General features: G+C 46.4%; 1 protein-coding gene across 8 annotated transcripts in view; it reads left to right on the top strand.

Annotated features, from left to right (window-relative positions):
* KRCC1 (lysine rich coiled-coil 1) overlaps positions 1-12,687 on the top strand; it is a 28,145-nt gene that overhangs the window by 2,893 nt on the left and 12,565 nt on the right. For 6 of the 8 annotated variants that reach the window (XR_012656003.1, XR_012656001.1, XR_012656002.1 and 3 more), the window contains exons 2-6: positions 2,715-2,822; positions 2,912-3,086; positions 8,406-8,684; positions 9,836-9,935; positions 11,059-12,001. Coding sequence is in view for 1 of the 8 variants with exons in the window: in XM_032776867.2 (XP_032632758.2) it covers positions 2,715-2,822; positions 2,912-3,086; positions 8,406-8,684; positions 9,836-9,935; positions 11,059-11,863 (1,467 nt within the window). In the remaining 7 variants the exon portion in view is untranslated. Of the gene's footprint in view, positions 1-2,248; positions 2,476-2,714; positions 2,823-2,911; positions 3,087-8,405; positions 8,685-9,835; positions 9,936-11,058; positions 12,400-12,687 lie in introns of those variants that run through there. The other 2 variants (XR_012656004.1, XM_032776867.2) reach the window with 2 other exon arrangements.

Genomic DNA, 12,687 nt, shown 5'->3' with positions numbered 1-12,687 from the left:
GAACAATCAGTTGCACACATACAAAATAGGAGATGACTGCCTAGGAAGGAGTACTGCAGAAAGGGATCTGAGGGTCATAGTGGACTGTAAGCTAAATATGAGTCAACAGCGTAACACTGTTCCAAAAAAAGCAAACATAATTCTGGGATGTGTTAGAAGAAGCGTTGTAAGCAAGACATGAGAAGTAATTCTTCCACTCTGCTCCGCGTTGATTAGGCCTCAGCTGGAGCATTGTGTCCAGTTCTGGGCACCACATTTCAGGAGAGATGTGGACAAATTGGAGAGAGTCCAGAGAAGAGCAACAAAAATGATTAAAGGTCTAGAAAATGTGGCCTGTGAGGGAAGATTGAAAAAATTGGGTCTGTTTAGTCAGGAGAAGAGAAGACTGAGAGGGGACATAAGTTCTCATGGACATAAAAGGTTATTACACAGAAGAGGGAGAAAAATTGTTCTTCTTAACATCTGAGGATAGGACCAGAAGCAATGGGCTTAAATTGCAGCAAGAGCAATTTAGGTTGGACATTAGGAAAAACTTCCTAACTGTCAGAGTGGTTAAGCACTGGAATAAATTATCTAGGGAGGTTGTGGAATCTCCATCACTGGAGATTTTTAAGAGCAGGTTAGACAAACATCTGTCAGGGATGGCCTAGATAATACTTAGTCCTGCCATGAGTGCAGGGGACTGGACTAGGTGACCTCTCGAGGTCCCTTCCAGTGCTATGATTCTATGATTAATAAATATTATTATACAAACAGTCTTTGTCCAGTTGTGATTCTCTTGCTATATCAATACAATCCGTAAGTATGAAAGCAGCTTTTCATAGTTTCATAGAGTTTAAGGCCAGAAAGGACCATTAGATCATCTAGTTTGACCGCCTGTGTATCTAACCTCCTGTATAACACTGCCCATAAACCTTCCTTAAAATAATTCCTAGAACAGATCTTTTAGAAAAACATCCAATCTTGATTTAAAAATTGCCAGTGGTGGATAATCCACCACAACCCTTGATAAATTGTTCCAATGGTTAATTACCCTCACTGTTAAAAATGTACACCTTATTTCCAGTCTTAATTTGTCTAGCTTCAACTTCCAGCCAATGGATCATGTTATACTTTTCTCTGCTGGATTGAAGAACAAATTGTCAAATATTTGTTCCCCGTGTAGATGCTTCTAGACAGTGATCAAGTCACCCCTTAAACTTCTCTCTGTTAAGCTAAATATCATGAGCTCCTTGAGTCTATCACTGTAAGGCATGTTCTCTAATCCTTTAATCATTCTAATGGCTCTTCTCTGAACTCTCTACAATTTATCAATATCCTTCTTGAATTGTGAACGCCAGCAGCAGACACAGTATTTCAGCTGTGATTGCACCAGTGCCAAATACAGAGGTAAAACAATGTCTCTGCTCCTGCTTTAGGGTCCACTGTTTATGCACCCAAGGATCACGTCAGCCTTTTTGGCCACAGCATCACACTGGGAGCTCACATTCATCTGATTATCCACCATGATCCTCAAGTCTTTTTCAAAGTCACTGCTTCCCAGGATAGTCCCCTGTCCTATAAATATGGCCTACATTCTTTGTTCCTAGATGTATACATTTACATTAGTCAGATTAAAATGCATATTGTTTTCTTGCATCCAGTTTACCAAGCAATCTAGATTGCTCTGTCAGTGACCTGTCCTCTTCTTTATTCACCACTCCCCCAATCTTTGTAATCTCATCTAAAAAAGTTATCAAGTTAGTTTGGCAGTATATACTTTCCATAACATTATGTTGGTTGGCATTAATTAACCCTCTGGTAATTCTTTATTAATCAAGTCCCATATGAGCAGCTCCATTACCTTGCCTGGTATCAGTGTCAGACTGACCGGCCTGTAATTATCCAGGTAATCCGATTTTCCCTTTATAAACATTGACACAATATTTGCTTTCTTCTGGAACTTCTTCCTCAGTGTTCCAAGAATTATAGAAAATCAACACTAACAGTTCAGTGAGCTCCTCCTTTTAAAACTTTTAGATGCAAGGTATCTGAGCCTGCTGATTTTAAAATGTCTGACTTTAGAAGCTGCATTTAACATCCTCCTGAGGTACTAGTGGAATGGGACAAGCGTTATCATATGCTATGACTACATGATCTGCTTTTTCCCAAATATGGAAACGAGATTTATTGGACATTTCAGCCTTTTCTACATCATTATTGATAATTCTACAATTTCCATCTAATAATGGACCAGTACATTTTTTAGGATTATCTGATTCTGAGCACATGAACAAGATGTACCCTCCAAACATCTGAGAGGATTATCTGAACCACTTCAGAGCATTGGAGTCTTGTCTCCAGCTGTGGCCCATCCTTCATGCTTCAGAGAAAGGCAAAACAAAAAACAAACAAAAAGCCCCCAACCCAGAATACATCTGGCCAATTGTGATACAGGGATGAGGGGGGAGGAGGATTCCTTCCTGACCCCTTCAGGTAACCAGCTGAAGCCTTGAAACATGAGATTTAGATTATAGTCATTGTCTTAATGCAGAGCTGCAAGTATTATGAGCGTGCTGAGGGCAGTGCAGAGCTTCCTGTTCTCTCCGTGGACCATGAAGTAAGAGAATGAACAGGGAGATTCTCAGATTTTGACAAAGCAAATCTTAATTTCTGGGTAAATCAGCACATGGGTTCTTGTTAATGGAGTAGGATTATTTTTTTTCTCTTTCCAGGGCAAAAAGCATGCTCAGAAAGTTCGCCTTTATTTTCAAATGCACAGTGAACACGATGATGGACAAGAACCTGGCAAACAGAAGAGACAAGATTATGTGAACTTTCAGGTAACGTTTTCTCTTCAGATCTCTGGCTAAGGTGTTAAATGAGCTCTTCTCAGTTACAAGGGTTCAACAATGCTTGTCTTTGGTTTCAGGTGGATGGGAGTGGAGTAGTGGACAAAAACAAATATTGCAATCTTTGCAACATGATTTTTACTTCTCCAGTTGTTGCTCAGTCTCATTACCTGGGAAAAATACATGCCAAAAAGCTGAAGCAATTATCAGGAGACCAGCCTCAAGTGCCTGCACAGAGCACTCAACCACAAACAGGTGAGAACTAAATGGGCTCTGTGTTCTACATGGTGCATGTATTTTATTGTCACATCTTTGAAACCAGTCAAATGAGGCATTGATCATCTTCCCAGCACTACTACTTCTCTGTGCTTATAGAGTGTATTGAAGTGTGGCAGAAGGTACGACAACTCAAGATGCAGCCATCAAGTGGAAGAATGAAGACGTTGCTTAATCAGAGTCAGCAAGTCCATAGCAGAGGACTGGGAGTCAGGGACCCTGAAGTTATATCCCTGCTCGTCGTGTGACTGTGGCTGGTGGCAAATGTCTCCATTTCTCCATCTGTGAAATGCAAATAACAACACTTCTACTCTTGGGGTATTGTGAGGGTTGATTGCAGCCCTTACCAGGCACTATACTAATTGCTAAATTAGTATTACTAATTATTAAGAAAATCCATCCAAGAACACACAACTGTGACTAGCACCTTGTGCTAGTCCTAGGGCTGAAAAAGACGGTTACTCACCTTGGTAACTGTTGTTCTTCGAGATGTGTTGCTCATATCCATTCCAGTTAGGTGTGCGTGCTGCGCGTGCACGTTCGTCGGAAGATTTTTACCCTAGCAACTCCGGCGGGGGCCGGCAGGTCGCCTCCTAGATTGGCACCGCCATGGCGCCTGACATATACCCCTGCCGGCCCGTCCGCTCCTCAGTTCCTTCTTGCCAGCTACTCCAACAGTGGGGAAGGAGGGCGGGTGTGGAATGGATATGAGCAACACATCTCGAAGAACAACAGTTACAAAGGTGAGTAACCGTCTTTTCTTCTTCGAGTGATTGCTCATATCCATTCTAGTTAGGTGATTCCCAAGCCCCACCTAGGCAGTGGGGTCGGAGTGAGATGTCGCAGCATGTAGCACGGCGGAGCCGAATTCCGCGTCATCTCTGGACTGCTGGACCAGGGCATAATGGGAAGCGAAGGTATGGACGGAGGACCAGGTCACTGCCCTACAGATTTCCTGGATGGACATGTGGGCAAGGAAAGCCGTCGATGAGGCTTGAGCCCTGGTAGAGTGCGCAGTCACGTGGCCCGGAGGGGCATGAGCCAAGTCATAACAGGCTCGGATACAGGACGTCACCCACGAGGAGATTCTCTGAGAGGAGACGGGCAGCCCTTTGACACTTTCAGCTACCGCAACGAAGAGCTGGGGGGATTTACGGAACGGCTTGGTTATATAAAAAGCGAGCGCCCTACGGACGTCCAATGAGTGAAGCTGTTGCTCCCTGCGGGACGAATGGGGTTTCGGGAAGAAGACAGGGAGAAAGATCTCCTGGTTGACCTGAAAGGCCGAGACCACTTTGGGGAGAGAGGCTGGGTGCGGTCTCAGCTGCACTTTGTCCCTGTGGAACACAGTATACGGGGGATCTACCGTGAGAGCCCGGAGCTCTGACACTCGTCTAGCTGAGGTGATGGCCACCAGGAAGGCGGTCTTCCAGGAGAGGTTGAGAAGGGAGCAAGTTGCCAATGGCTCAAATGGAGGGGACATGAGCCGGGGCAGAACCAGGTTCAGGTCCCAGGTGGGGGCGGGGCGGCGAATCTGAGGGTAAAGACGCTCCAGACCCTTAAGGAACCTAGTCACCATTGGGTGAGAAAACACCGAGCGGCCATCCCCTCCTGGGTGGAAGGTGGAAATGGCCGCCAAGTGAACTCTTAGAGATGACACCACCAAGCCCTGTTGTTTAAGGGACCAGAGGTAGTCAAGGATATTAGAAATGGAGACTTCGGTGGGAAGGAAGTTCCGATCCGCACACCAACACATGAAACGCTTCCATTGGGCCGAATACGTCGCTCTAGTGGAAGGCTTCCTGCTTCCCAGGAGCACCTGTCACACTGGGGTAGAGCAATGCATTTCAGACTGGGTCAGCCACTCAGGAGCCACGCCGGGAGGTGCAGCGACTGAAGGTCTGGGTGACGGAGCCTGCCGTGGTCCTGAGTGATCAGGTCCAGGTGAAGAGGCAGGGGGACAGGGTCGGCCATGGACAGGTCCAGCAACATGGAGAACCAATGTTGCCGGTGCCACGCTGGAGCTATCATGATCAAGCGGGCCCTGTCCCTGCGCACTCCTGGAGGAGTTGCTCGTGAGAGAGGTCCCTGAAGAGGGATGAGGGAGGGGGGCGGGAGGGCGGGTGTGAAACAAATTGCAGATGGTATCCAAGCTCCAACGTGCATAAGACCCAGCGGTCCGATGTTAGCTGGGACCACGCAGGGAGGAAAAATGAAAGACGGTTGGAAAAGGGAGGGGATGGATCCGTGAGAGAAACTGGTACAGCGCCCTCGGGCGCACCTTCAAAATGAAGGTTTCGGGCCGGAGGAAGGCTTGGAGGAGCTCTGGTTTTGTCCTCCTTGATTGCCCGATTGTCTGCGTCGGCCATTTCTATTTCGCCATCTGGCGAAGTCTTGCCTCTGCCTGGTTGGGGGTAGGGCAGGTGTTGTTGCTGAGACCGGAAAGGTCTGCACTGGGTGACGGGCGTATGCATCCCCAGTGAACGCATAATGACTCTATTGTCTTTTAGGCTTTGCAGCCTAGGGTCAGTTTTGTCCGAGAACAGGCCCTGGCCGTCAAATGGGAGATCCTGGATGATATACTGGAGCTCCGGAGGAAGGCCAGAGACTTGTAGCCAGGAAGCGCGGCGCATGGTAACACCAGAAGCTAGAGTCCTGGCGGCCGAATCTGCGGCGTCCAAAGATGCCTGCAGGGAAGTTCTTGTGACCTTCTTGCTCTCATCAAGGATCGCAGAGAATTCCTGACGCGCATCTTGCGGAAGCAGCTCCTTAAATTTGTCTGCCGCCGCCCAGGTGTTGTACGTGTAGCGGCTAAGGAGAGCCTGTTGATTGGACACCCAAAGCTGGAGGGCACCCGCAGAATAGACCTTTCGGCCGAGCAGGTCCATGCACCTCGCTTCCTTAGACTTTGGGGCCGGGGCCTGCTGACCATGGCGTTCCCTCTCGTTTACAGATTGGACGACGAGGGAACACGGGGGCGGATGGACATATAGATATTCGTAGCCCTTCGAGGGCACCATGTACTTGCGTTCCACTCCGCGTGCAGCGGGGGGAACGGACGCCGGAGACTGCCAGATGGTCGTGGCATTGGCCTGAATGGTCCGGATGAAAGGAAGGGCGACTCGAGTGGGTGCGTCAGCAGACAGTATGCTCACTACTGGATCCTCAATTTCTGAGACCTCCTCAGCCTGTAAGTTCATGTTCTGCGCCACGCGCCTGAGGAGGTCCTGATGCGCCCTGAGGTCAAGCGGAGGGGGGCTGGTGGATGTTGTTCCAGCCACTGCTTTATCCGGGGAGGATGATGAGGAGAGACCCGGCAGGAGTGGATCTGCAGGAGGCTCTGCCTGGAGCACTGCGTCCGATTCTGGAGGGAGTTCAGGGTCCTGAGGCTGAGAAAACCTCTCCTCTGTAGGGGAAGGGGGAGGACGGGAAGATGTGGCCTCCGGAGCCCTGTGTTCGGAGGCAGTTGAACGCTGGGGAATCTGCTGAGGGCCTTGGGCTTGGTGGTACGCCCAGGGAGTCCAGAATCCCCACTGCTGCTGTCCATGTTCCTGAGGTTGGGGTTCATGGAATAGAGCAGCAGGCCTGTCGGTGTCCAGGGCGTACACGCTGTCTGCTTGCGAGGAGACCGACGGCTGGTCGGACAGCCAGGGAGGAGCCGACGGGACTGATATGGGTCCCTCGCTCCTGATGGTGGAGACGTCCTCGGTACCGGAGATCGGTGCCGGGAGTCATAATGGGGCCGCGATCGAGACCGGGACCTGCCACCAGCTCGGTGCGGGGAGGTCGACCTAGATCTGGAACGCCGACGGTGGGAATGGCTTCTCGAATCTCGGTGCCGGTAGCGATGGCTCAAGCCGGAGCGGTGCCGGGAGTATCGGGACCGGCGTGATGAGGACCTGCGCCGCGAGTACGACCGGTACCGCCGCGGAGAGTGGTGCCGGGACTGCGAGCGGCGCCTTGATCGAGACCTCCCACAGGACCGGGAACGGTGTCGGGACCGCGAAGGGGATCGGTGCCGGCTTGGCGAATCCAGAGACGGCGCTCGCGTGGCCACTGGCTTGCCCTTAGATTGCAGAACCCGCACCGGAGGCACCGGGGGTTGAGGCAGCGCAGACTCGGTTAGTGCTATGAGGTCCCTAGCCGAGGAGAATGTCTCAGGCGTTGATGGGACCATTAGCTCGACCCCGGATCTTATTGGGGAGCTGTGAGGGACCGGACTCGACGGACCTCCCGGGCCTGGAGTTGACGGAATCCCTGGTATCGGTGCCACGGCAGGAGTCGGTGCCGGGCGCTCTGTTCGAGTCTGCTTGGCCGGAGTGGAGGACACCGAAGGTCTTTTGTCGGGGCCCGGTGCTGGGGAAGGTCGGTGCCGAGGCGTTTTCATGGGCCCGGCGCGGTCCGGTGCCGGAGTGGAGTCAGCACTCGGTGCCGAGGACGGAGGGTTAAGCGCCACTTCCATGAGGAGAGTCTTTAAGCGCTGGTCTCTCTCCTTCTTGGTCCTTGGCTTAAAGGCCTTGCAAATGCGGCACTTCTCGGAAATATGCGATTCCCCGAGGCACTTTAGGCAGGAGTCGTGGGATAGCTCGTGGGCATCGGCTTTTTGCAGGCCGAGCACGGTTTGAACCCCGGCAAACCGGGCATGAGCCCGGCACTGGGTGCGGGGGAGAGCTAGAGCCCAAGCCCGCTAACTATATACACAAGTAAATAACAACTATAAAACTAATATTCTATACTCTAACTATAACTATAACTAAATATGACTAGTAGAACAACGAACAAGGAGAAACTAGGGACGTGGAGGACAGCTATGCCGCGCTCCACAGTTCCAACAACCGACACGGCGGTAAGAAGGAACTGAGGAGCGGACGGGCTGGCAGGGGTATATATCAGGCGCCATGGCAACACCACTCTAGGGGGCGACCTGCCAGCCCGCCGGAGTTGCTAGGGTAAAAATCTTCCGACGAACGTGCACGCGCGGCGCGCACACCTAACTGGAATGGATATGAGCAATCACTCAAAGAAGAACCTAAAGTATGTTTTGTGTTCTCATGCCACCCACTCAGTATACCTGCAGGAGCTGGAAGAAGATGACCTGGTGATGAGAGAAGCTCACATGCCTGGTGAGCCCATTCTACTTTGTGAGATGAGAGAGCTTGAGGATTATGTTCTCTCTTGAACACTGTAGGCCACAGGGCTGCTATTCTGCTCTCCCTTTTCGACTCCAGTAGTTCAGCATTTATATTTACATGGTTCCAAAGAATTGTTTCACACTTTCCTTTGTTGTACTATTAACAGGTTCCCCCACTGGTCCTTCTACATCTCTGGCACTACAGCAGCCCTCAGCTGAGAAGCTCTCCCAGGATTTTAATGTTGAAGAGTCCACATCACCCTCGAGCATTGCTTTGGATTTAAATGATCCAGACAAGTATTGCAAGCTCTGCTCAGCTCCCTTCAATAATCCATTGATGGCCCACCAACATTATGTTGGCAAGAAGCACAAAAGGAATGAAGCACGGAAGAAGATGATGGCGGAGATGGGAGAGGATGCTGTTCCTGCGGAATCCAGTGCAAATGGTAAGTAAGTTATGGGGAATTATTCCAGGGTCCTCATTGATTGTAGCTAGATGTTTGATGGTGTCTGATTTGTGTAAGGAAATGAAGGCTCATTCCTCTGCTTTGGACTTAATTTGTTTTCCCTTTATGCTATCTACTGCTAGATTTTATGGTCTCTGAACGTCTTTGCTTTGGAAAATATTTCCTGATGGCACAGAGGTCCAGATCCAGTTCTCATTGAACTTGGCAGCAAAACTCTCATTAACTTTAATGGGAACCGGATCTGGCCCTATGTGAGTGAACTGTCAGCCCTTCCTATACTAGAACTGAAGAACTGGATCTGACTCCTTTATTCAAATGTTACCATTTATATATTTCAGATCTCATTAGAAGTTTCAGGCTGTTGATCATAAATAAACTCAAAGAATACCCTTTGATGCCAAACAATAGCCTGTTGGGGTTGGGTGTGTTTGCTGAATTTGCCTGATAGATAAGGTTGTTAGCTTTCAAGGTGGGGCATTTATTTACTGATTTTGCTGTGTTCGGAAATATTGATGCTTCAGCTTCTAATGAGGGGGGGAAATTACGTGACTTAGTAAAGCACAAGCCTTTCCTCCTCAGACCTTCCCATGTATTCACTTGAAGCTGCATGTGTTACATCCATTATGTACCACGCTGACATTTCTCTAGGCATCATCCAGTATTCTTTACTCAGGAGATGCCCTTGTCTAAGCTAATACTACCCTATGTAGACTGGATGGGCCGGTTTATATTGTGAATGCTTATACTTTATACACACCATGTATTTACAATAATACTTCAATTTCCAGCACAGCCATCCTTCTTGTCAGCACTTAGGTGCCAAGATAATAGACACCCTAGAAATATCAGAGAGAGATAATCATCAATGTCCATAAATAATAATCTCGTCATTTAGATCATGCCCTTAATATACTGTATGCTTTAAGGTTTACTATCACAGACTCAAGTTCTCATGTAAGTATAAGAAAACAAAATCTGTTCACTGCAGAAACTTTGCATCTATCTGTAGAAGATTTTAGGAGGATGCAGTCTCTATAAAATGGCAGTTGCATAAGGGAATAGATCAAATGTGCTTTGCATTTTGCTGTTTCTTTGCAATCTCTTTAACCTGCAGCTCTCTGTTCTTTCAGCAGTTGGAGTTGGTAACTACATATGTCCTATATGTAACATCACTCTTACGTCTATAGAAATGTACCAGTCCCACATGCAAGGAAATAAACATCAGATTAAGTAAGTCTTTTGTCACTGGGGAACCTTGCATTGGCCACTATTGGAAGACAGGATACTGGGCTAGATGGACCTTTAGTCTGACCCAGTATAGCTGTTTTTATGTTCCTACTGTATATCTCTGGCTGCACTGCTGATTCAAGTTTCTGTTAAAGAGTAGAAGGGCTGGAGGGGGTGCACATCTTGTGCAGCATCCTCTGGTGGCTGCTCTGTTAATTGGCTTTGACGTTGCACATTTATTCTTCTGACTTAAAAAGATGCCAACAATTTAAAAATCACACTCAGATCAAAAATGTATCTACTATTGGGTGATAATATCGTCTCCTTCCCTTTACCACTCTCCAGATCAGCTTATGGAGGAAAAACAAACACACACACACACACACATACACTCTCTCTCTCTCTCTTAGATGTTCCTTGCCAGCGGAAAAGCCCTGCACAGTTGTGCCTTACCAAGTTTGCCACATGGAGGCAATACCACATACTTCAGTATAGAGCCTTCTGTGCTCAATCACCCTTGTTTACCATTGCCATGGCAATTTAGGACCTGATCCCCCAAAATGTTGAGAGCCCACAACTCCCATTGACCATGAAAGTTGCTGCACGCCCAACATCTGTTGGGAACAGACCCTGAACAACCTATATAAATAATATAGTAAAACTAGTTATTTATAGTCTAGATAGAGAGAGTCTTTAAATCTCTGTGTCCCACTAGTTTAACAGTTTGTAGCTTTAATCTCTCTCTACATTCACGTATGGTATAATCCTTTACTATCTGGATTCTGTACCTCAGAAAGCTGGGAAGACAGAGGATCTTTTTTTTTTTTCTTCCTTCTCCTCCCCCGCACCTTTTTTTCCTTTCCCATCTAGTCATTCCCCCAGTTACATCTTTTAAAAAAACAAGACAAAACTGCTGGTCTGAATAATACTTAGCACTTACGTAGTGCTTTTCAAGGCATCTTCTCCTCTTAGTTAATTGCTTAGGTATAAATGTACTATGTAACATTCCACATCTGAACCAGGAAAACATAAGTCTTTACCTGACATTCTACCATAGTTCAAAAAGGAAACAGGCCAAAAAGTAGATTAGTTTTAGTAACTAAGATTTTATATCTGTTTCTTGCAGAGAAACCATGGTTGTCAACCTCATAAAGAATTCAAAGAAAACATATGACTCCTTTCAAGATGAATTAGAAGATTACATTAAAGTGCAGAAAGCTAGAGGACTGGAACCAAAAACATATTTCAGAAAAGCAGAGGAGGAAGAGTTTGAAAACTACGAGTCAGAAGCAGTAAAGGATTGTGATGATATTGTATCTTCCAATGTTACTTTTGAACAAGGACAGCATTCCATCCTCTTCTCAGAAACATATATGTCATCACATGCTGTTGAAAACAGATCGCTGTGCTGGTCACCAGCTCATGAGAATAGGCTAAGACTAGAAAACATGGCTAAATGCCATGACAGCAAGGAATATTATTCAGAAATGCAAACATCTCAGGTGATCCCTTTCAAAGATGACAGCTATGGCCTATCATCTGCAGAATCCAGTGACTGCTACAAACGCATCTCTTCTGATAATAGCACCCGCTCCTATAAGAAAGGCCAAAAGCTTCGAAGGAAACATGAAGAGGGGGAAAGACACACTGGGGAAGGAAAAGAGAAATACAACAAAGAAGCCACAAAGCAGAAGAAAAAGGAAAACAGTGAAGACACAGATTCTGGAAAGGACAGTGAAATGCAAAAGCGAAGAAAGATTGATATAGATTCAACTCACGAGAAAAAATCAAAGCACAGTAAAGACAAAAGAATTAAAGAAATACCCACTGAGAAGGAGAGTAGAAAGCACAAAAAGGATAAAAGGAAACAACAGCCTGATGGAAAAACAGAAGAAGAGATACTTTGGGATGAATCTATCCTGGGATTCTAATAGAGGTTTTGATTAACTTTATGAAGTTGGTATTTTTTGTAGTCTCTCTTAACCATGGTGTACTATGTTATGACTCAATTTTTGTCCCACTCTGTGGAAGCGAGAAAAAGCCTGACTTCTGAAACTATTGGGTAGTAGGTATGAATCAGCTTTTAATAATCTCATACACACAACCGTCGTACAACAACATGAATTGAAAGCCTATAATCTGTCCTGGAATGTGCTTCAAATATGGGTCAGTAGCTATAGCCGTCCTTTTGGAGTTTTATTACTGAATTGTCTCTTCCAAATCATATTTCTGGCATTAATATGAAGAATTTGATTATTCTTCCATTAGTATGCAGAATCTTATAAAATAAATGACAAGTACACAGTGTTGCCAACCCTCCCTGTTCCAGTTTCACTAAAGGCTTTTAAAGGGGAATGTGAAAAATATTTAGGTTTTTTGGGTTCCAATTATTTACAACTGTTATTTTTTTCACCCAGTTCTGAGTGAAAAGAGAGAGAGTCTATTAAACATGTAACTGATTCTCAGACATATGTTGTCCAGTATATTTTTCTCATAGCCGTGATCCAAATTTTTAGTTTAGGAAATACTGATAACGTACCATATGCAACATCAATTTCAGTTGGTAATTCCAGGCTGAGTAGTGTTTGCCACTCTGATTCAAGATAATTTACTTAAAATCTGTAACTACCAGTGGTGGAATAGAGCTTGATTTGAAAAACAAACAAACAAACAATGCTTGAAAAATTCAACAACAACTTTGCGGGTTTTTTTTTAAGAAATAAAATTGTATTAGCTCTTCATTCACAATATGAAA

The sequence above is a fragment of the Chelonoidis abingdonii genome, chromosome 5 (assembly GCF_003597395.2).
Source record: "Chelonoidis abingdonii isolate Lonesome George chromosome 5, CheloAbing_2.0, whole genome shotgun sequence".
Taxonomy (NCBI): Eukaryota; Metazoa; Chordata; order Testudines; family Testudinidae; genus Chelonoidis; species Chelonoidis abingdonii.
This window is presented reverse-complemented; position numbering and strand designations above follow the sequence as displayed.